Consider the following 23,497-nt stretch of genomic DNA (forward strand, 5'->3'; position numbering starts at 1 on the left):
TTGGAGATGATTCTTTACTCTCTCCGAGGAGCCTTCAACTATGAGATTCTAGGATTCTGTTTCTATTACTTGAGTTTTTTAGTGATTTTTTTTTTTTAGGGGAAGAGTCAGGGCAAAGAAGGTATGTGGACAAAGCGCACTCATTTTAAATGGGAAGAAATTGCCCACTGGGAGACAAAAGAAAAAGGATACACTTTCAGCAGGAAGTGGGGTGCTCTCAGAGACTCTATGAAGATCCAAAACCAGTAATAACCCTCCCTCTCCCCAATCCTACTGTTGCCTTGATTGGGAACATGGGGCAGGGAAAACCACTTCCTCCTAATGACAGGATTGACTTCTGAGAAGGAAGTCACTGCGGGGTCCCACAAGGTGAAAGGCACTTTGCTTCTGTACCGGTTTTTCCTTGTTCCTGTGCTTCATTTCTTCCCCTTCCTGCCTCCACGATGCTTTTCTCTCTACTTCTGAGTTCTCATCTTTCCTTACTGCCAATTCCCTTGAACTCATTTCTACCAAGAGATTTCCCCACCAGTTTTGAGGGGGGAGGTATGTTTCTTAGAGTCCAGTAAAACCTAAACATGGGAAAGGAGACTGGGTCTCTTTCCCAGAGTTTTCTCTTCCTCTAGTACTGCCTCATTCCTGACTTTGTTAACTCTACAACCTTCTAGAAAGTCAGGGAGCTAGGGGACTTAGATCAGCTTGTGCTTTGTGACCACCTAGAGGGGTGGGATAGGGAGGGTAGGAGGGAGGGAGACGCAAGAGGGAAGAAATATGGGAACATATGTATATGTATGACTGATTCACTTTGTTATAAAGCAGAAGCTAACACACCATTGTAAAGCGGTTATACTCCAATAATGATGTTAAAGAAAAAAAGAAGAAATGTTCAAGGAGAGAAGAGGGGACAAAGATGCAGTGTATTTAAGCTCTGCCACTGCCAGGCCTTTACATTATTTTTGACACTACTAGAGTTTTATTTTTAATTTTTCTATCACCCCCTGCTCCTATCTTTCCCCGCATTGACTTCATATCCTTTCTTTCAGAGACTTAAGCAAAGTGTTAATGGATTTAAAGCAGACAGAGGGGGCGGCTCTGCTTTCCTAAGTTCTGTAGTTCATTCAAAGTGTTGGCCATACACATTCTGCAATGGCAGAAAAAAGCAGTGGATAAAACTGCCTTTATGGGGCCTCCCTGGTGGCGCAGTGGTTGGGAGTCCGCCTGCCGATGCAGGGGATACGGGTTCGTGCCCCGGTCTGGGAGGATCCCATATGCCGCGGAGCGGCTGGGCCCGTGAGCCATGGCTGCTGAGCCTGCGCATCCGGAGCCTGTGCTCCGCAGCGGGAGAGGCCACAACAGTGAGAGGCCCGCATACCACAAAAAAAAAAAAAAAAAAAAAAAAAAAAAAAAAAAAAAAACTGCCTTTATGAAAATGAAAAATAGAACTACCCTATGACCCTGCAATCCCACTACTGGGCATACACCCCAAGAAAACCATAATTCAAAAAGTCATGCACCACAATGTTCATTGCAGCTCTATTTACAATAGCCAGGACATGGAAGCTACCTAAGTGTCCATCATCAGATGAATGGATAAAGAAGATGTGGCACATATATACAATGGAATATTACTCAGCCATAAAAACAAACAAAATCGAGTTATTTGTGAGGCAGATGGACCTAGAGTCTGTCATACAGAGTGAAGTAAGTCAGAAAGAGAAAAACAAATACCGCATGCTAACACATATATATGGAATCTAAGAAAAAAAAAAAGTGGTTATGAAGAACCTAGGGGCAGGATAGGAATAAAGACGCAGTTGTAGAGAATGGACTTGAGGACATGGGGAGGGGGAAGGGTAAGCAGGAAAGAAGTGAGAGAGTGGCGTGGACATATATACACTACCAAATGTAAAACAGATAGCTAGTGGGAAGCAGCCGCATAGCACAGGGAGATCAGCTTGGTGCTTTGTGACCACCTAGAGGGGTGGGATGGGGAGGGTGAGAGGGAGACGCAAGAGGGTGGGGATATGGGGACATATGTATATGTATAGCTGATTCAGTTTGTTATAAAGCAGAAACTAACACACCATTGTAAAGCAATTATACTCCAATAAAGATGTTTAAAAAAAAATTTGCCCTTGTGTTATGATGACAACTGTACAAAACATATGCCTCATGAAAAAAATACTAGAAAGAAATACAGCAATTTTGTTTTGGTAGCATGGTTAATTGTAGTTTTTACTTACTATTTAAAAAAAATGAATTATGTCACCTTTATAATTATAATTTTGTTAAAGAAAAAGCAAAAATAATTATTTGACTAACATTCTCATCTACATGCTTTATTGTATGTAAATTTTTACTGTAGTTAAATAGATTTTTGTCATAAATGTTAGATTCTTTGCTGCATCAGGGTGAAGTGTTCATTTTCTTGATTGAGATCTTAGCAAATGTGTTTCCTGAATCTTTGAGTCCATTTTATATTAGATCATGTGAAATGGATTAATTTAAACTGCTATACCAACTTTCATGCTTTTAGCATGAAACCTTAATAAAATTGGAAACAGGAGGTTTGTATATTTAGCATCATCAGCTATGTCACAGCAGTGTCAATAGGATAAATTTCATGTCAATGTATTATTTTCGGTGTTGGCCAAAATCCTTGAAAATCTTAGAAAACCATACATTTTCAGGGTTTATCACAAAATTTGCAGGCACAGGGCTAAAAATATAGCAAATCTGCAATGTTTCTAAATATACATCCAAAAGAGCTTTTACCAGATACTGAGTTTAAAAAGTATGATTTTCCTTTACTCACTGTCAGACAAGTGATCTTCTCTACTATTTAGGTATTGAAAACCCTTCAGGATCTCTTCTCGAACACACTCCCGGCCCATTTATTACTGTTACATATCCGAGTTTCCCAACCTCAACACATCTAAGTTCTTAGATGCAAAGCTGTATTAATATTTAGATGTTTTCTTTCATAAGAAAGTTATACAATGAGCTGAGCAGATACATATTTTGAAAGAATCACAAGACATTTAAAGCACCATGAATTGAAACAAATGTGTATCTGAATGTCCAATTAATTAATAGAAGCTCGAAGTCAATGAAATTGAATATGTTTGATTTGAATACCATATGTCGATTTAGTATTAGTCCTCATACGTATTTAGTCCTCATACGGAGAAAATATAGAGCAGAGTTAACATGCCCTGCCTTGTGCTGTCCCCCTTTCCTACATGAGGAGCAGGGATTAAGCAGAGAAAACATGCCAACATTTCATAAATAACACCCTTTTAGAGGTGTAAGTTTTTCACCCGTAACTTCCCTAATGCTAATCCTTGCCCCATTCCACTAGCCGCGCGTGGTTCCTCGGACTACAACTGCTCTTCAGTTCTTCAACTTCATAGGGACTCTGTGGTCAGCAGAACTGGTTTCAAATGCAGAACTCTGGACAAATTATTTGCCTTCTGTGGGCCTCAGTTTCCTCATCCATAAAATGGGTATAATAATGGTCCTCCCTCAGAGAATTACTTTGAGGACAAATAAGCTGTGCACAGAAGACCTGGACTAATGCCTGGTACGCTGAGCACCTAAGAAATAACTGGGAGATCTCAGTAGCACCTGTGCAGCTCTAACCACCAGCAAAGTTTGTTCTCAAGCTTCTAATTCCTAGTTCTTCCCCTCTCTCCTGCCTTCTTATGGTATCTGCAAGTCCTCCACACTTCTTTTCAAAACTTCTTTTTCTCTCAAAAATTCAGTTTAGGCATAGTGTAGTGTAATTGATGGCAAAGAGTTTAAAATATTATCCTTGTCAGGGGAAATACAGATTTTAATAGGAATCCGTGCTTTCGGCTAAAGGAAGGGCACTCCCAGGGCAGACTCGTGGGCGTTGGTGAGCGAGTGGAAGGTGCAGGAATGCTGCCCCAGGCCTCTGACAAAACACCCTGCCATCTGCCTTTCTCAGAGCCCACTGTGGAGCTGACCCAGGGCCCAGGGATGAAGTGGGTGAGCCCTAGGCTCTATGTCTCATAGAGAGGCTCCCAAGGGCCAACATCTGGGCTCATTTGCCCTCCTGTTCCTCTCAGAACACTTTAAAAATAACAGGCAGGAAGGGGAGGCACCAGTCTTGTCTTTGTAGCCCAAGAGCGAAGGCAGGAAAGGTGTGTGGTAAGTCCTGAGGTTGATCTGTGTGGTTGACAGGTTCTGATCCGACCATACGGGGAGCAACCTCGGGTGGAGCTCTGGGTGCGCCACTTTTAAGAGGGAAGCTGGTAAATGCAACAGCTGCAAGAAAGCAAGAAGCATGAGCAGGATACGCTCAAAACCGTGGAGGGAAACTTTAGTTTGGAGAAGACAAAACCAAGGGTGACTGCCATCTCCAAACAGTCAGTGGTACCCTTGCCCAGGAGGAACTGTCCTTCTCTAAGGATCCCTAGGAAAAAGCCAGGTGTAAGGGATGGACATTTGAGGGACACTGATTTTGGCTGAACAAAAATTAACCTTTATGAATAGGCAGCTTTGTGAGACTGTGAGCTCCCTGTCACTCACGTGACAAAGTACAGGCTGATGACCCCATCAGGATAATAATAGTCACTCCAAGATCTGATGGACTTTGGACTACATTATTATTATTATTATTGACCTTTAAAAATTCACTTATAATTAAAACATTTTCATTTAAATTTATAGAATAGTTGAAAGAATGAAAACAGTACAAAGAACACCTGTATACCCTTTGCCCACATCCATCCCCTGTCAACACCGTACACTTCTGCTTTTATTATTTGCACTTTCTCACTTTCTTTCCCTCTTAAACTAGATGATTTTTAGGGTCCCTTCTTCTACTGAGAGTTATGATTTTCGGCTTCTTTCCAGGTAATGGGATTTTAGAAATATTGGGATCCTGCTGTCAGCGCTCTTCACAGAACTTAGAGAAAAATCTGAACTCTGCATACCATGACCCTCAGGGCCCTGTAGAGTCTGACCCTGACCGGATCCCTGGCCTCATCCTCATTTTGATTGCCCCATGCAGCCACATTGGTTTTCCTTTTCTTCCTCATCCATGCTAAGCTCATTTCTGACTCAGGGGCACTGCGCTTGCTAGTTCCTCTGCCTTCACTGGCTTTCCCATGGCTGGGCCCTAAGAATGCTCCCTGATCCCCCAAACGCCCCTCCCTCCCCATCCACTGTAAGTTACTCTATCACATGCGTCATGTCACCTCTTATCAATGTCTGGGAAAATCTGGTTTATGTCTTCATTTGCCTGCCTTTTGTCTGTCACCCCGCAGAATGTAAGTGCTGTTGAGAACAGGGCCTTGTCTACACCTTGCTTGTTACCCTGTCTTCAGTGCATAGGACAGAAAACACAAAGTTATTTGAGGAATGAATAAATAAAAGAACAACTGGGTCCAAGAACATCTATCTAGTCAAAGACATGTTAGTACAGGTTGGATGTTAACATCTGACAACCTACACAAAACAGAAAGTGCCTAACAAACTTTAGAAAGGTAAAGAGACACATCTTTATCTGGTGGAGTATGTTCTAAGTCACAGGAGGTTTAGGGAAAAGTTCCCCCAGAGGGTGCCCCATCCAGAAGAAGGTGTGGACCCTCTCAGAAGCCAATATGTCTTCTGCCACCATCTGTTCCAAAAGACTACCATAAAGATGGAAATTGTGCAAGTGCTCCTGGAGCGAACTCCTCCTAGGTTGTTGAAACAGGAAAGACTAAGGGGATGTGTTGGGGGTGGAGGGTTATTTCCACATCTGCATGCCCATGAAACTAACTGAGATTGCCTCAATTCTTTCAGAAATGGAGGGTGAAAACTTCACTATGTTGAGATTTCTTTCAAAGCAGCTCACAGATAATTCTACAGCGGTGTTTTGGAGAGATTGATTTTTCATGTGTTTCTTTTTCTAGGATACCTCTTGCTCTATTAGAAAGTGGTTTACCAACCTCCAAATGGTCCATGAGATTGGAGGTGTACATGTGATTCCATTAAAGAGGGCTGAGTCTTTCCCTCATATATCCGTTTCCTGTCAGGTCTAATTATTGGTGATTACCTTGAGCACTGGATATTTGCTCTGGGTGAGTTTAAAGGCTTTTGAACTTGAAATTGGCATCCTTCTCAACCACAGAAGAAATGTCTAACATCACCTACTGTGGAAGTGACTACAAGTCACAAGACCTGGAGAAAATGGAATAAACCAGCCCCAGGAAAATTCTTTTTAAAAGCTTCGGTTAATTCACTTAACTTGGTAAGCAAGAGAAGCTATTTAACAGAGAAAAGAAATTTTCTACTTCATCAGTGAGGGAAAATGCTAGCTTTTAAAGTTTTAAAAGGAAAATATCTTAAAATTAAATTACTATCCCTAAGTCTAGCTATATGACAGTATATGTAATGGATAAGACAACATACTCCATAGGCAAACTTCCTGGGGTTTGGATCCCAGCTCTGTAACGTAACTGCTGTGTGACTCTGGGCGAGATAATTTACTTCTCTGCTCTGTGCCTCAGTTTGCCCATCTATATAATATAAACATCTTAATAGTACAATACTTAGCTCACAAGGATTTTAGGATTAATTGAGTTAATACGAGTAAAGGGCTTACAGCAATACCTAGCACAGTAAGCGCTACTGAAGTGTTTGCTGTTATGTCTTCTCTCTTGCCCCATCTCCAATTAAAAAAAAAAAAAAAGGAGAAAGAAAATCTTGTATCTACAAAGTACCTTCGGATACATCACCTAATTTTGATCCTAACGGTAGCCTAGCAACATTGGCAGAACAAGTTTCTTTTTTATTTTATAGATAATGAGTCACAGGCTCAGGGTCGTATAACAGATAGATGTCTGAATGCTGACTCAGACGGACGTCTTCCGACTCTGAGGCCGGGGGCCTGTCCACTGTGTCTGCTGCCCTTGTCACTGATCACAGAGGTTTAACTTTGAACCTGGTGATGCCTTTTAAGGAGGCACATCCTGATAAGCCTTACGGCCAAAGCCTCTGTTAACCCCATAGATACTTGAGTGCATTTGAAATAAGAAAAATGTTTTTTAAATGGAGGTAAATGAAAACTTTTATTTGACCTTCAAACTATCTTCTGTGATGTTTCTGACCCAAACATTGAATCATTACTTTCACTCATACAAAAAAAAACAAAACACACAGATAAACAAACCTAGATAGACTAATTATTTTCCCCATCTCATCTAAACAAAATGTTGAAAGAAAACAAACGGCCCAGGAGAAAAGTACATTAGCTTTGCACAGTCCTTTCAGTTCAAAAGGCCTAGGGTTCTAGCAGCTGCATAGGTAAGGCCGATCTATTTATTTTCAAACACAATACACATAATTCTAGGGTTATCTTAAGTCTTCCATCATCCGTGGTTCTCAGGATTCTAGTTACTATCAGAGGTCCAGCTTTGGCAAGGTTAATGGTGATGCCTTAGAGTAATTACTTGGAAAAATAATAAACATCATTTCACAGTTTAATGCTATGGTATCATCGGATGAATGGATAAAGAAGATGTGGCACATATATACAATGGAATATTACTCAGCCATAAAAAGAAACGAAATTGAGCTATTTGTAATGAGGTGGATGGACCTAGAGTCTGTCATACAGAGTGAAGTAAGTCAGAAAGAGAAAGACAAATACTGTATGCTGACACATATATATGGAATTTAAGAAAAAAAAATGTCATGAAGAACATAGGGGTAAGACAGGAATAAAGACACAGATCTACTAGAGAATGGACTTGAGGATATGGGGAGGGGGAAGGGTAAGCTGTGACAAAGCGAAAGAGCGGCATGGACATATATACACTACCAAACGTAAGGTAGATAGCTAGTGGGAAGCAGCCGCATAGCACAGGGAGACCAGCTCGGTGCTTTGTGACCACCTGGAGGGGTGGGATAGGGAGGGCGGGAGGGAGACGCAAAAGGGAGGGGATATGGGAACATATGTATATGTATAACTGATTAAATTTGTTAAATAAAAAAAAATAATGCTATGGTATCATTCCCATCAATATCTTTTTTATTTTCATTTGTGCCCATCACAGAGAGAAAAGCAGAGAGGTTTAATTTGATTTACAGGGGGAAAAACAACCCTGAATGTACTTTTTTTGTCAAGGGTCGGGGATGTGCAGGGAGAAAAGGTCAGCCAGCTGGTTTTCATCTACACGCCATAATTCTCTGTTTAGTTTACACTATTAAACTCCAAAGCTTTGCTTTAATCTTAACTGTTACAGTATGTCTTACTGCAGATTCTATCATGTCGCATCCCTGATAGGGTTTCAGACTTTGGCAAAGCACCATCCCCCAAGCTGGTCCTTGCCATATGGGTAGTAAATGCATCCAACATTTTTTCATTGGCGCCTGCATCATTATGTTTTGTCACCAATGGTTTCTCGGGTTTGCAGTAAATTGCTGCGTATACTGTGGTTTGGAGCTGCCGCGATGATTGCCTACATTTATTTGTAAACAGCTGAGTCCTCATTAGGGCCTCCCTGTCCGGTTAGTCTTTGGAGGATGACCTAACATCTGTTTGTTGAGGGTCGGGGGTAAGTGGAGAAGCTATAAAAGCAAAAGAAAACAGAAAGCAGGAGCAACCAATGTGAGGGGGAAGGGATGCCAGGAGGAGTCCCCCCGCACTCTAAAAGGCAGGATAAGGAGAAGAGGTGGGGAGCAAAACTTACCTGATCTGTCTTCGTTTTGCGAATCACATCTTCGGCACAGTTCCGGGATGGTCTTGAGTGACGTGACTGAATACTGAATGGGAAGCCAGAGGAGGAAAAAGTGTAAAGTAGCAATTTAGAATAAGAGCATTACATTCACTCAATTGGCCAGAAAATCAAAACACAAGAAGTGATACTTGAGTACAACATATATCTCTAGAAAGTCTATCTAATTTTACCCTAAATGGGCTGCTTGGTGATCTGGCAGCATCCCAGACTCTACCTATAAGCATGTAAGTAGATGCAGATTAAAAAGAGGGCTGGATAGTCCTTTAACAAATAAGGTGGGGTGTATCCAGCAGACATTCTATCTCTTCTGCTACTTGTAGAAGATGGAAGGATTTTCTGTCCTTGACACTTTCCAGAAGATGGCCATAATATTTGCATTCTGAATCCTAAGAGTGAATCTATGTGTGGAAAAAAAAAAAAAAAAAGCCAAGAGGAGGAGCACCCAGCTTCCTACAGCATCCAGGGCAGCCAGGAGCTATATCTCCTGGACTACAGAAATGTCCCTAATGTTGCTACTTGCCACAAATTTTACTGTAATCTCCATGGGAAATACCAGGATAATGCTATGAAAAGTGAGAAGATCATTGTTCTGTGTTTGAAAGCTCATCTGTTTCATGGATAGATTAGTCTGAATTGAAAGAAACCACCTTGCAGGCTCAGTCCCAGCACCAACTCAGGGGCCGGCTATCAGGATAACAAATTACAAATTATGACATAAAGGGGCATAAAATCAACAGAGCGACAACAAATGTAAAATCAATAGCTATGATGTATGGGGACGAAGTTTGATCCCAATCAAGCTTTCTTTGGAGAAGTGTGTTTTAAAACAAAATAAATAGGATGAACTCTGTCTTTAATCAAAGGCCAAGTCAGGTCCTGTCTTCAATCATACTTTAACTCATAAAATACAGCTTTCTAAAAATAGTTTGCTCTGTACTTTTATGAAACAATGCTCTTATGTAAATGAGCATGGATTCTGAATGACTTCACTGTTACAAAACTGGAAGGGGGATTGAGAAAAAACATTTAATCTAAAAGAAAAATGATCATGGGAAACTCATTAGGATTATTATAGCATTACAAGTGAGGAATGTGTAATTAGGGCACATTTGTCAATACGAAGGCGCTTTAGTTAGCTTGATGTTGACAGATGAAGCGAAGTGTCTACATTGAGACAGTCCCACATGCCCCACCCCCGTGCTTTCCACACAGCATCGGGACAGCAAGACAGAGGGAGGCGCAGTTGGAGCTACTGTCAGTTCGCCAATTGCACATCACAAATTAAATTTCCAGTACTTCCAAGTGAAAAATGAAATCTCAGATGACTAATTAGAGAAATTACTCTTACCTGTGTGATGCAATAACATCCTGTTTATGTCAGCTATTCCTCAGAGACTACAGGTGCTTTAGCAAAACCCATTCACATACTCGAGGGCGGGAGGACTGCCTCTTAAGCCAAAAATGAACTCCAAGGATTTTATTCCCCTTTTATATTATGCTCTTTGGGAGTGGGGGGCAGGTAACATAGGTATAGAAGGCATTTTTCTTGTTCCTAGTAAGTTACCTTATGTTTCTGGCCAAGTACAAACTCTCTGAGGAAATCTGGTAGCTTCTTGAGACCAGCTGGTACAGGTTAAATAATTACACAGTTTGTAGTTCAATTAAAATTGGGCCTTTTGTTTTGGTTGCCATGTGCCTCATGAAAGCACCCTTTGGCAAAGTCTTGCCCTCGTTCCTTTTTTTTTTTTTTTCCTTTTCTTCCAAGGCAAAATTTTAGAAAGAGGAAATTTCAGATTGATTGTGCTTAAATATAGTTAATGATAAGTTCAATAAGTTGCTCAGTGGGCTTTAATGATATGTATTTAACTAAACCGGGTATGCTGCTATCTGCATTTCCAGCCACATGCATCCTAACTGTCACCTCCCACCCCAAAGTCAGACATGTCACAATCTACAATTTATTAGCTTCATCTTCAGCTCCTCCAATGTGACCTCAAAGGTCCACAGTATGGGGCTTCCCTGGTGGTGCAGTGTGGTTGAGAGTCCATCTGCTGATGCGGGGGACACGGGTTCGTGCCCAGGTCCGGGAAGATGCCACATGCCGCGGAGCGGCTGGGCCCGTGAGCAATGGCTGCTGAGCCTGCGCGTCAGGAGCCTGTGCTCCGCAACGGGAGAAGCCAAAACAGTGAGGGGCCCGCATACCGCAAAAAAAAAAAAAAGGTCCACAGTATGCAATCACTTTTAATTTGATGAGGTTTAAATTTGAACAACCCAGGCTGCCTGGTTGGTGTAGGGACTGAGCTCCAGGCAGAGACTAGCCTGGCTGAGCCCCATCCGCTGCCTCAACCTGCATCACACCTGGCAGCTCTACCTCTTGATCCATGGTCACACAGAAAGCCACTTTTGTGCGGGCATTCATGTTAGTAATTTGGGAATAATGCCATTGAAGAAAAAGTCAGGTGCTGCTCCTGGTCAGGGAAATAAAAAATATAATAATCTAAGAAAAAGATGATGTGTAGGCCAGAAAATCAAAGTTTTGGATAACTGTAAGGGTATGTGGAATGTCAAATTCAGCAATGACTCCAGTCTACACTGTGAACAAATCTACCATTCTTTACAAGGACACACAAGAAAAAAAATCAATTTGTAGATTTCTTTCAGCAAGTACACTGCTCTTTGCGTAGAAGATAAAGCTTAAGGGAGTGCTGTATAGATGGTTAAGTTGTGATATGAATCGATACAGTGGAAACACACAATTCACAAAACGAACCTGCAAAAAAATTTTCATATCTGCAAATCTGGGAATAAGCAAATGACCCAGGAAGTCTCTTTCACAAGTGCATTGTGATACCATCTGGGAGCTGAAAGGGAAGACTTCCCAGGCTTTCATCCCAGTTCACAGGACAGATGGCCTTTTATAAGGAGCTGTTAGGTCGCCAGCCCACTGACTGCATTCTCAGGACAATGGCCAGCTCCCAGGGTAGCAACTACTGTTATTTTCGCCCTAACAGAACCAAACACCTACGAACCTTCCCTGTCTCTTGATCCCAACCCAAGCCTTTATATTCTGTTCCCTTGATTCCTATTATCCTTGGGTGATAAGAGAGGAGAGGGGCTTGCAGATGGCTGAGAAGTATTATATTTCCTACCTCTATGTTGCTGTCTAATTTATTCTTTTTCTAAACATCTTTCAGTGGAAACGCCCTTTTTGATCCAAACTTCTTTTCCACTCCTCCATCATGCCTCAAGAAAAGCCCCTGCCGAAGGTTGAAGAGTTGTCTCCGCTTCTTCAATGTCCCTGTGCACTCAAAGCTCAGTTCCCCTCCAGTTCCTTTACTCCGGGGGCCTCCTTGCCTGCAATGCCTTCCTCCGGCCAGGCAAATGCCACTGCTCTGCAAGGCCAGCTTGAGTTCTGCATTTTCTGTGAAACCCTGGCTGATTGCTTCAGCCCTTACTGACCTCTCCTTTTTTTTTAATTAATTAATTAAATTTTTAATTGAAATATAGTTGATTTACAATGTTGTGTTAATTACTGCTTACAGCAAAGTGACTCAGTTATACACACACACACACACACACACACATTCTTTTTCATATCCCTTTTTTTTTTTTAAGAGAAAAGAAATTTATTCCCTCACAATTCTGGAGGCTAGAACTCCAAAGTCAAAGTGTCTGTAGGGCCATTCTCCCTCTGAGGGCACTAGGGAAGGTTTCCTTGCCTCTTCTAGCTTTGGATGGTTGTCAGCAATCCTTGGTTTTCCTTGACTTGTAGATACACCAGTCCAATCTATGCCTCTATCATCACATGGCATTTTCCCTGGGTATCTGTGTCTAAATTTTCCTCTTTTTTTTTTTAATTGGAGTATAGTTGCTTACAATGTTGTGTTAGTTTTTGCTGTGCAGCAAAGTGAATTGCCACACATATACGTATATCCCCTCTTCCTTGGATTTCCTTCCCATTTAGGTCACCACAGAGCATTGAGTAGAGTTCCCTGTGCTATCATATTCTTTTCCATTATGGTTTATCACAGGATACTGAATACAGTTCCCTGTGCTGTACAGTAGGACCTTGTTGTTTATCCATTCTCTATACACCAGTTTGCATCTGCTAACCCCAAACTCCCACTCCCTCCCTCTCCCACCCCCCATCCCCTTGGCAACCACCAGTCTGTTCCCTAGGTCCATGATTCTGTATCTGTTTCATAGATAGGTTCATTTGTGTCACATTTTAGATGGATGCAACTAGAGATTATCATGCTAAGTGAAGTAAGTCAGAAAGAGAAAGACTCTTTTTTGCCCTTGATAAAAAAGCACCTTGCCTTGTGAAAGACAAGGTAAGGTGTTGTTCCCTTGGGCTGTGCTGTTGTTCCCTTGGGCTGTGCTGGCTCCCACAAATGCCTAACGGAAAGGATGATATCCTTGACTTGTACATATGCATGGCACACAATGACTTATTAACTATTCGACTGAAATACTAAGCTGTGCACACATCTGATTAATCCCTGGGCATAATATTATAGACGGTCAAAGGAGTTCTTTCATATTTAGGTCGTAAGTGGCAATTTCTTCCATGCTTCCATACTTGCTCTAAAATTAATTAGCTTTCTAAAATGCAAATTTGACTAGGGTGCTTCTCTATTTCAGATCTTTCAGTGGCTCTGCACTGCCTGTAGGAGAAAGGCCACATGCCTTAGCATGGCACGTGCAGTCCTCCACGAGCTCAGACATCTCTCCCCATGGTCGTCTTCTTTTTTTTTTTGAAATCTGCTGTTCTTCATCTATTTAAAAATCTTTATCCAAGTATAATTGATAAACTTTAAGGAAACTTCACATATTTAAAGTGTACAGTTTAATGTGTCAGCATATGTATACACCTATAAAATTATCACAATCAATATAATGAACCTATCTATCAATTCCAACAATTTCCTTGTGCTTCCTTGTAATTCCTCTTCTCTACTTCTCCATGACATTTTTCCATCCTCAGGCTACTTTAGTAACCGTAAATTTCTTATGGCTCCCCCACTGTATCTTCTCTGAGCCTCCCGGATGGAACTTATCTCAGCTTCCAAAGTGTGGTGTCCAGACCAGTGGCATTAACACCATCTAAGAACTTTGTTAGGAATTCACATTCTTGGGCCCCATCCCAGAAACTTTAAGGGCAGGGCCCAGCAATCTGTGTTTTCACAAACCGTTCAGGTGATTCTGATGCATAGCGAAGTTCAAGAACCACTGCTCTTTAATTCTTTATCTTGGGCATATGTCCATTAAAGAATCCATCATGTGACATTTCATCTATATGTTTACATAATTTCTTTCTCTGCTTCCTCAGGGTGTGGACAATATTTTATTTACCAAAGAAACTAGGTACTTGTTGAACTGAATGAAATGAATTCTCCTATGTAGCCCATGATTTGGGTGGCAATAATAATACTAATGATGGTAGTACTTAATATTTATAAAGCACTCATCTTCTTAGAAAATTCCATAACTACCAGTCTAGCAATGTAATCACGTTATATTTAAAAGAATAAACACTTCTCATATATTAACAGCATGAATGCTGGCTGATGACTTAGCTTTTTGTATAAAGACAATGGATTTGGAGCCAGAAGCTCTGGATTCAAGTCCTACTTCTGACATTTATTAACTCTGTAGTTCTGGACAAATAAATCATTTCCTATCTTTGGGGCTCAGTTTCTTTATCTAGAAAACACAGATAATCATAAGAGACAATGTAAGTGAAGTCAATTTGCAAGCTGTAAAACGATGTTAAATGTTCTGGTCTCTTCTCTCTAACTCATTTTTCATGTGTGTTTCTCATCTTCATGCCTCTCATGATTTGCAGCTCAGTATATCAAGATGTGAGAACTGATGAGGCAGGAAGAGGTGAGCCAGGTTCGGACTGGAAAGGAAAAAAGGAAGGACAGCCAGCCTGTCTCAGCACCTTATTTGGCTTCTTTGGTCTTTCCTCATCCAAGAGAACCCACGGCCAAGAACAGACATTGAAACTTAGCTTCACAAACTACACAGAGTTGCTATGACGTAAGACAGTCCTACACGTCCCAGCTTACATCAATGTTGTCACTCTGCCATGCAAAATAGTTTGAACATGCGTGGGATTCATAATAACAGACTGTGATTTCTACATTGGGCTTTGGGGATCTCTGACCACCCTACATACTATTCGGGACTGAAAAGCTTTGGCCCTTGCTCCTGAAAAGTGCAGCCAGTTGGGTGAATAAGCAGGCATTACTCAAATGGTCATGAGCCACAGAAAATGAAAGAACTAAAATCCCAACACCTTTTCAAGCTAGAGACTTTTAAACAACTAAGGTCGCATTAAGTTTCCAAAAGAAACAATTAGGCCAGTCATCCGAACAGCTATACTAAAATTCATTGTTTCTCACGTAGCTTTCCAAAATTCAAGCAGGTCTCTCCACAGTCACACAATAAAATGACAGAAATGTGTACACGCAAAGCTGGTAGTGAAAGCAAAGACACACAGCTGAAGTGAGTTTTTCAGAAGCACAATACTCTCCTAAAATTGTGACCTCCTCTCCAATGGCCTGACCTCCCAATTCAGGAAGGGGTGTCCTGACTTCATGCCCTCCCTAACAGATCAGGCTCTGTTTTCCCTTCTCTGAGGATGTGGTACTCACAGGGCACGCCTTCATCACGCTAGCTCGCAGCTTGTGCTCAGATCTCCTCCTCTCCCATCTCAGACTCATACTCTGCCATCGTCCCCTCTTCTTGTCTTCAGCTACTCTCTCAACTTCAGCTCTCTCCTCTGATCCCATAAAATTAAAGAAGCATCCCTGCCACCTGAAGACACACTGCCTCCTCAGTTGGCCATGGGTGGAGTTTCCTGCTCTTGGGTTCACAGCCATCTGTTTTGAAAGAACTGCCTTGGTTCTTGTCTCCACTTCCTCACCTCTGCATTCACTCTTCCAGCCACGACGACCCGCCATCTGTGCTATCACCACAGGCACTGCTCTTATTATGGCCACCAAAGAGTTTTAACTGGAAAATCCAGTGGCACTTTTCAAACCCTTCTCTTTCTAATGACCTACCTCCCACTCTGGACCACTTCCTTTCTTAAATTCTTTAAATCATCCCTCCCCCCCTTTTTAATCTCCCTTAGTTTTCCTCCTGTATCTTTGAAAACTCCTTTCCAGTCTCTTGTAGAAGCCTCTTTTTCCTCCCACCTCATAGGACATACATCTGCACAGTTCCTTCCTTGGAACATCCTTCCCTTTCCACATTCCATGTTTCACAGGTGACCTTATGGACTCCCACAGTCTCAACTGCCACCTCTACATAGTACAGATATTGGTGATCTACATGTTCATATAAGTATCCCAGTCTGATTTAAATATATTTCTTTCCACCATTCAGGCTCTATTAAAGAAAATTATTATGAATAATCCTCTTTTCAAATGCATTTGATTTTTGCTCTTCTTCCTTGTTTTTATCCTATGTTCTAAGAGGTACTTAAAAAATTAATAATCATCAAATTCTTTTATGCTAAAACATTGCTTGTGGTTGGTATTTGGGAACATTCAGTAATTCGTTCTGACCATATTAAGAGTATGCCAGGAATGACTCTGTTGTAATGCTAATATGTGTAGTCAGGCAAAAGATTAAGATCCACATTGGTGAAGGTGATGAGAGCACAGTGTTGAATGATCCTCACCTGCTGTGAGAAGTGGTCATGGATGGGAAAAGATGGGGGTGAATGAGGGTGGCCACAGGTGACCAAGGGACTGGGCAGAAGTCATTTTCAACACAGTGGTTATATACATGGATTCCAGAGCTAAACTGCACGTTATAGCCTGGCTTCACCATTTTCTAGCTAATTAAACTTAGTTAGTCCATCTCTGTCTATCATCAGTTTCTTCATCTGTAGACAGGTACTCATGGTATCTACATCAGAATATGGCTGTGAAGATTTTGAGCTAATAATGTAAAACATCAGGAATAGTGTCTGATGCATAGTATGTGTTCAATAAATGTTAGTTACTATTATCATTAATTAAAAAGTATCAAAAATGAGCATTTAGAAATGAAGCCAAAATAATGGTAACTATTGAGGCAAAAATTACAAATTACAAAAGACTTAGAAAAGAAAGTTATCTCACAGTAAGGCAGATGGCTGGCTTTACATCTTGTTTGACCTCAATGATTGCCTGGTTTTAATTGTGAGCCAATAATTAATCACTACCAAAATATAAAGACTGACTGTCAAGAATGGAGTTTGATATTGTGATTAAATGTAACCTACTATTAAGTTAATCTGGCATTTCATAATATGCTCAATTGTTATCATAGGGTATTGTAAACTCTGTGAGAGCACAGAACAAGTCTGTGTCATTCACGTCAAGCCTAGAACCATGCCTGGTGCACTGTAAATGTTTATACAGGCCTGTTGAGTAGACTGACATAAAATCTAGTTGTCCATAAATGGTAAATAGTTTGCATAAATAACCTGCATAGTCAATCTAATAAATGCCATGACTATTGGGAAAGATGAGAACGTTCAGGGCTACCTGCAGAGTGAGATAACAGCAAATTAAAAAATCTGGCAGCTGCTCATTCTTCTTGGAAATCACTCTATGCATAAGGTTGCTCTCTACCACCTCAGGTAGAGATATCAGTCAGGTCCAAGATTCGGAGTCTGAGGACCTGGGTTCTAGACCTGGACTCTAACAGTAGTTATGGGACATGAATTTACAATTCATTTTGCCTGGATTAAATTATTCCTAATTCCTTTCCTGGCAGGTATTAAGAAAATGGTTCGAATATAATATTCGAACAAGTGTGAGGTTTTGGATAGTGGGGAGGCTGGAGAGGGGACCAATGAGAGGTAATTGAGACTTGAATACAAGATACTGCAAAAAGAATACTGAAAAATGTTGGGTCATTTTGAAAAGCTGATGAAACTAGATCCTACTGAGAAGCACTAAGAAAAGTTTAAATATAAGTAAGTTTAAAGTAAGCACGGTGATGGCTTGGAAGGGCAGGGCTGATTGACGGGGACAGCCAAGAAGGGATGGAGGCAATCAGAGGCCACCTAAACGTCTCGGTCACATTCTAGGAAGCAAAGAGGAAAGGATAATAGGATCTTAGACCGATCCCTTGCTAGAGAGGAGGGGCAAGCCAGGTTCTCTGCACCTTGAATATCTTTCTAGTCTTTTTCACACCTAAAACTGGAACAAAAGCTGTATTCTTTACCCTCCCTAACTCAGCGCCTAAGTCCACGTGATAAGCCCTACACACCCTTTCTCAAGGTCTCCCACTGCTGTGAAGCAGCTCCTGGTCAGAATGTAATGAAATCTGGGAAGTGTTAGTGGAATGACTTGAGCAAAAGGTAGTGCACACAAAACAGAGGGGGTCAGGTATTTTAGTGCAAGTGATGCCCAGTCTGTGGGATGGGAAAATGTAACTCACTGAGAGTGAGATTTATTTGCTGTAAGAATTTATTTTTCTACCAGTGATTTAAGCACCTTAGGAAAATGAATCCACATAAGTCTGTGCTATTACTCTGGGTTGCAAGGGCTTGGGTCAAAAGGGATAATAAAGTGGAAGGACACTTATTTATCTTGATCTCGTTTGATTTGCACAAAACATAGGCTATGCAATTTCTAAAAATGTCAACTTTCACCAAAGCTGCAGTCATGGTGACACAGAAAGGCAACAAAATTTCCTGTGCTGAGGAATACAGCATTGCACTTAATTCTATTTATGTGTATGTGCACATATGTGTGTGTGTCTATTTACCTGTACATGTTTATATGTACATGTAGGTATTTGTATACAGATATGCATATACATATACATGTATTTGTGTCTGTATATAAATATGTGTGTGTGTTTACATATATATAAATTTTCATGTCTTCTCCATAAAATCCAGGATGCTAGGTAGAGAGGGATTATTATCATTTTACAGATGGAAAAGTTGAGGAACAATAAAATTAAGAGACTTGCTTAAGTTCTCCTAGCTTGTTTTCATTTTATTTATTTACACTATATACCAACTCCCTTACTTCCAAAAAGCACTTTGCAATTGTTTCAATGACAGTTGGGGATAGTGATGGGTGAGATGACTGGTCCAGAGATGATTCTACTCAACCAAGTTGATCAGAAGAGAAAGAGTAACACAGTCAAACAGTTCTGTATTGAAATCCTGGCCCGGCCACTTACCTACTTGTAACCTTGTGAAAGTCAGACTCTCTCTCTAAGCCTCATTTTTTCATTGGCCAAACAGGGGATAAAAATAGGGCTTGCCTCGCAGACTTGATGTGAGGCTTAAACAGGACCAGTGTTTAAAGAGTTCAGTCGGTGCATGGCATGGCCAACATTTGATGGCTCACGAGTGGAGCGCTGCAGTGGATCTGTGGTTTGGCCTCTGCTTTATTCAGTCCTGTGTATAATCCTATTTTTGAGGACAGCAAATTGGTCTCTCTTCATAAAATAAATACATCATGGGGGACACTTCCCTGGTGGCACAGTGGTTAAGAATCCGCCTGCCAATGCAGGGGACACGGGTTCGAGCCTTGGTCCGGGAAGATCCCACATGCCGCAGAGCAATTAAGCCCATGCACCACTACTACTGAGCCTGTGCTCTAGACTCCACGAGCCACAACTACTGAAGCCCGTGTGCCTAGAGCCCACGCTCCACAACGGAGAGTAGCCCCTGCTTGCTGCGAGAAAGCTTGCAGGCTTTCTCTAGTTAGTGCAGCAATGAAGATCCAACGCAGCCAAAAATAAATATAAATAAATAAATAAATTAGAAAAAAATACATCATATCTACTAAGAACCCGATGGTAAAATAATATTCCAGAGCATTTCTCTTTTTTAAGACAGAGAGATCTGGCTTCCATAGGAATAAAGAAGGAAATCTGTAAACACATTTGCAGTGACAGAAAAGCCCAACATTGAACTCGTATGTTTATGTGTGTCGTCATCTCTCCTACACTGATCCTCAGTTATTGCACAATGTTCTGCCCTTTTAGATGGCAGGGTTACAAGAATGTATAGTTTAAATTCTGCATTTTGCAAAAGATGGGCATTATTTTTGAGTCTGGGAAACTTCAAAATAATTTGATTGCCTTCTGTGTTTTGTTTCATTAGGTAAAGGCAAAGAAACAGTTCTAGCTGTTTTTCTGTACCAATATACAGCTTGTGTTTAAATTAAAACAAGAGCCAGGCTCACAACCAGAGGGGAAAATCATGAAACAGAAACCCTGTAATATGTAAAAGGGCTATGGCTGGAGAGTAAGAAGAGAAGTTTTAAACTCGGGCATCTTTTTTGTAAACATCTTTTTCAAATGTATTGTGCATTTTCCTTCCCCCTCCTGCCACTACACCAGGAAAGAAGCTTCAGGGCTGTCAGAAAAGGAGGTTTACAGAATCCTAACAACACAGGCATGTTTATGGGAGACTACATTTCTTGTCATGCCAGTGAATTAGCAAACTGAACACATCATGGCGTGTTTTTTTTTTTTTTCCCTGTGTTAGCATCTGAATTGTCTCCGTTTAGCCCCTAAAGCAGTTGTAAATTTGTTGTTCCTAGGTTACCTAAACAGGCTGAGACCTATCATTTCAATATTTTAGAGGTTATCCTTACTGCTTTTCCCATGAAGACATTATATAGAGCAATATGATTCTGACACATTTAAGGTGTTGAACCTGGATGAGATGGAACTATTATAAAATAATCTACCATGTTACAGAGGTTGCCAGGTAAAGTAGAGTTTCTTTAGTTTTAAGTGGATTAAAATAGACCAGGATTGCTCATCCTCAGTACTGCCCACATTTTAGGCCAGATAATTCTTTGCTGTAGGGGATTTTCTTGGGCATTGCAGGATGTTGAGATCCATCCCTGCTCTCTACCCACCAGATGCCAGGAATACCTCCCCAGGTATGACAATGAAAAATGTCTCCAGGTATTGCTAAATGTTCCCCAGGGGTGATGGGTAAAGCCGACCCAAGTACTGGGGCTAAAAGTTGATATTCCAAAGACAGTGCTTCTAAGTAGGTGGGTGAGCCCGGACAAGTTATGTAACATCTCCACACCACAGTTTCCTCATCTGTAAAAGGAAGATAATAATATTCCCTACTTCACGGATTGTTGGGAGGATTAAATAAGATAATGCCTATCCCCTGGGAAGTGCTCAATGTTAACCATTATCATTATTTTAACAATTCTAAGCAATTTCATTTTTTTTCCTTTCTGATTTCAGTTTAAATGCAGGTTAAAGATACAAACAATAGGAATCTATTTAAAGGGGGGAAGTTTGAGTGCAGTTACACAATTACAGATGGAGATCTTTACTTATGTTTGAGTGGTCAGGTTATAGAAGCTCAACTATTGCATAATTTTGAATCCCAATTTGCTAAACAGCTTCAGTTATTGTTTAACATATTTTATTATCTTGCAAGTGGAGATTCCTAATTCATCTAAATTAAGGGCTGCTGCCAGATGATTCTTCTGTAAATATAACTGTTCTATTGTGTTTTTTGAAAGTCTTGACGTGATGCCTGGTCTTTTCCCTGGAGTTCTTTCTTCACCATTGGTCATATAAATATTATTGTAGTATTCATTGAAATAATAACAAAAGCTACCATTTTTAAGGGCAACTTACTGTGTGCCAAGATAAGTGCTTTCCATATATTATTATTTCACTCAATCCTCAAAACAATCTTAAAAATGAGGTGGGTATCTCAGAGAGATGAAGTTACTGTGTTCCAGCCAGCAAAGGTCAGAACGAGGCTGGAGCCCGGACTGGTGCCTTCAAAGCCTATGCTCTTAAAATGCAACTTCATTATCAAGGCTCAGAGAGCTACCCTTAATTGATAATCATAACATATGCCCCTTTCTGAAACACATTCCACCCTATCCCCGCCTCTCACATCATCATTCACTTTTCTTGCTTTTCCCCAGCCAGCTCAAAATACCTGGAGGGGAGTGGTTATAAAAGAACCATGCTCTGATCCACATTTAAGTCAAGCACAGTGATTTAAAAAGGGAGGGAGGGAGAGAGAGAGCGAGAGAGAGCGAGAGAGCGAGAGAGTGAGAGAGCGAGGGGGAGAGAGAGAGAGAGAGAGAGAGAGAGAGAGAGAGAGAGAGAGAGACCACTCATTTCACATTAGTCTTAATGACACTTCACATTAGCCTTAATGAAGACTAGTAAAAGCTGTCTGGAAGCTGAAGGAGGGAAAGGCTGAATTCACAAATAGGGAAAGGTAGGAAGATTCATCCATTAAATAGGTGATTCTTCAAACGCATCCCAGGAATCCAATTCTTGCATAGAGTATGCATATTTTACTTCATGGTAAGGAGTAAATTAGAAGAATAACACTGCTGTCAGAGGTGCCTTAAAGCTTATATTTTTGAGACAATTGCCAGTGGTGACCAAAAACTGAGAAATCAATGGAAAGTAAGGTCAGAAAGTGTACCCTTGGAGGTCCTGGGGAGAAAAGTTACGTAGCTAGTTCAGAAACAGCAACCTTCTCATCACAGTCTTGAGAGTCAGCGCAATTGGGCTAGGGTTTGAGAGGCGAGTAGGTTTGCTGGTTGGCCTTTGGCAGAAGAGATCACGTGGCCCAGGGTAAGTCACAAGCAGCTCTGAGCAAAGGGCAGGCAGACCATCCACTCAGCTGCCAGGAGTTAGGCTGGAGGCAGCAGGAAGTCTGTGAGTGTTGTGGGAACTAAGAAGCTCATCAGCCCACAGCATTACAGTATTAAGCAGGGCCTCAGTGGTCAGCCCGTCCTGTCCTTTATCAACACGTGACTCTTCCTCAGTATTCCCAACAAGTGTTTTGAAAGCTCCAGTGACTGGAAGCTCTTATTGTTCATAAATTAATAACTTGGCCATCCTTCAGTCTGTGTCCTTGTGAACAGCATGCTGGCTGTGGCACAGCCAGTCACATAAAGGAGATGAACATCGATGGGGTTAATTTTGTACCTAAGTAAATTTATGAAGGTGTCTACCATATGCAGGCACTTTATAAATGTACTCAGTGAATAATTTTGACAACAATGAAACAGATTAGGAAGGGGAAGCCCAGTGAGGTTAAATGTCTTTCTCACCCAAGCTCACACAAAATTAAGTGGGATTCACTCTTGGTCCAGGAGGCCCCCGAGCCACACTTTGTCTGCCACGGCAGGATTTTTGCTGTCAATTTCTAAACGTGGTTGGAAGAGTTTAGGATATACAGACTACAAACAGAGAAAGGAGCCCATACAGATGAAGGCAGAATCTCCTGAAAGCATTGCTTGCACATAGCAGTACTTACAGAGATGTCATCACTGAAGTCAATTTCATCCAAATCAAGGTATTCAGGGGCTTCCATCATTCTTCTCTGCACATTTTGAGTAAGGTCAAATCCTTATAAAGTCCTGGACCCGACAGAAGCACAAAAGAAAAGCAAAACGGTTAGCTGTTTTATAACCAAAAATCACATTTATATTTAGACAAACAAAGTGAGAAAAGTCACTGGGTGCAAGGGCTGCCTTTGAGCACACTTCCTCCCTTTGAATGTCCCCAGCTTGGCTCTCCAGAAGCAGTAAGCACAGCTCCTCCAGGCTCCCTCGGAGGCTCCCTAGGGAGCAGCCATGGTCCTTCGCTGTATTGCATTTGTGCCTGTGTGTCTTTGCCAGAGCAGTAACTCAGGTCAGATTCTCCCCTTGTGATCAATATTAAGATTGACCCAGCCCACATCTACCACTACACCTTGG

The 23,497-nt window shown here is 41.2% G+C and overlaps 1 protein-coding gene across 1 annotated transcript in view; it reads right to left on the bottom strand.

Annotated features, from left to right (window-relative positions):
- Positions 1–23,115, bottom strand: part of SNCAIP (synuclein alpha interacting protein) — a gene marked incomplete at both ends in the record, with an annotated part of 74,705 nt that extends 51,590 nt beyond the window's left edge. The window contains 2 exons of the mRNA XM_079702211.1: positions 8,703–8,775; positions 23,056–23,115. Coding sequence (XP_079558337.1) covers positions 8,703–8,775; positions 23,056–23,115 — 133 coding nt within the window. The remainder of the gene's footprint in view (positions 1–8,702; positions 8,776–23,055) is intronic.
- Positions 23,116–23,497: the final 382 nt, after the last annotated feature.

This window comes from Hyperoodon ampullatus, assembly GCF_949752795.1.
Source record: "Hyperoodon ampullatus genome assembly, chromosome: 4".
Lineage (NCBI taxonomy): Eukaryota > Metazoa > Chordata > Mammalia > Artiodactyla > Ziphiidae > Hyperoodon > Hyperoodon ampullatus.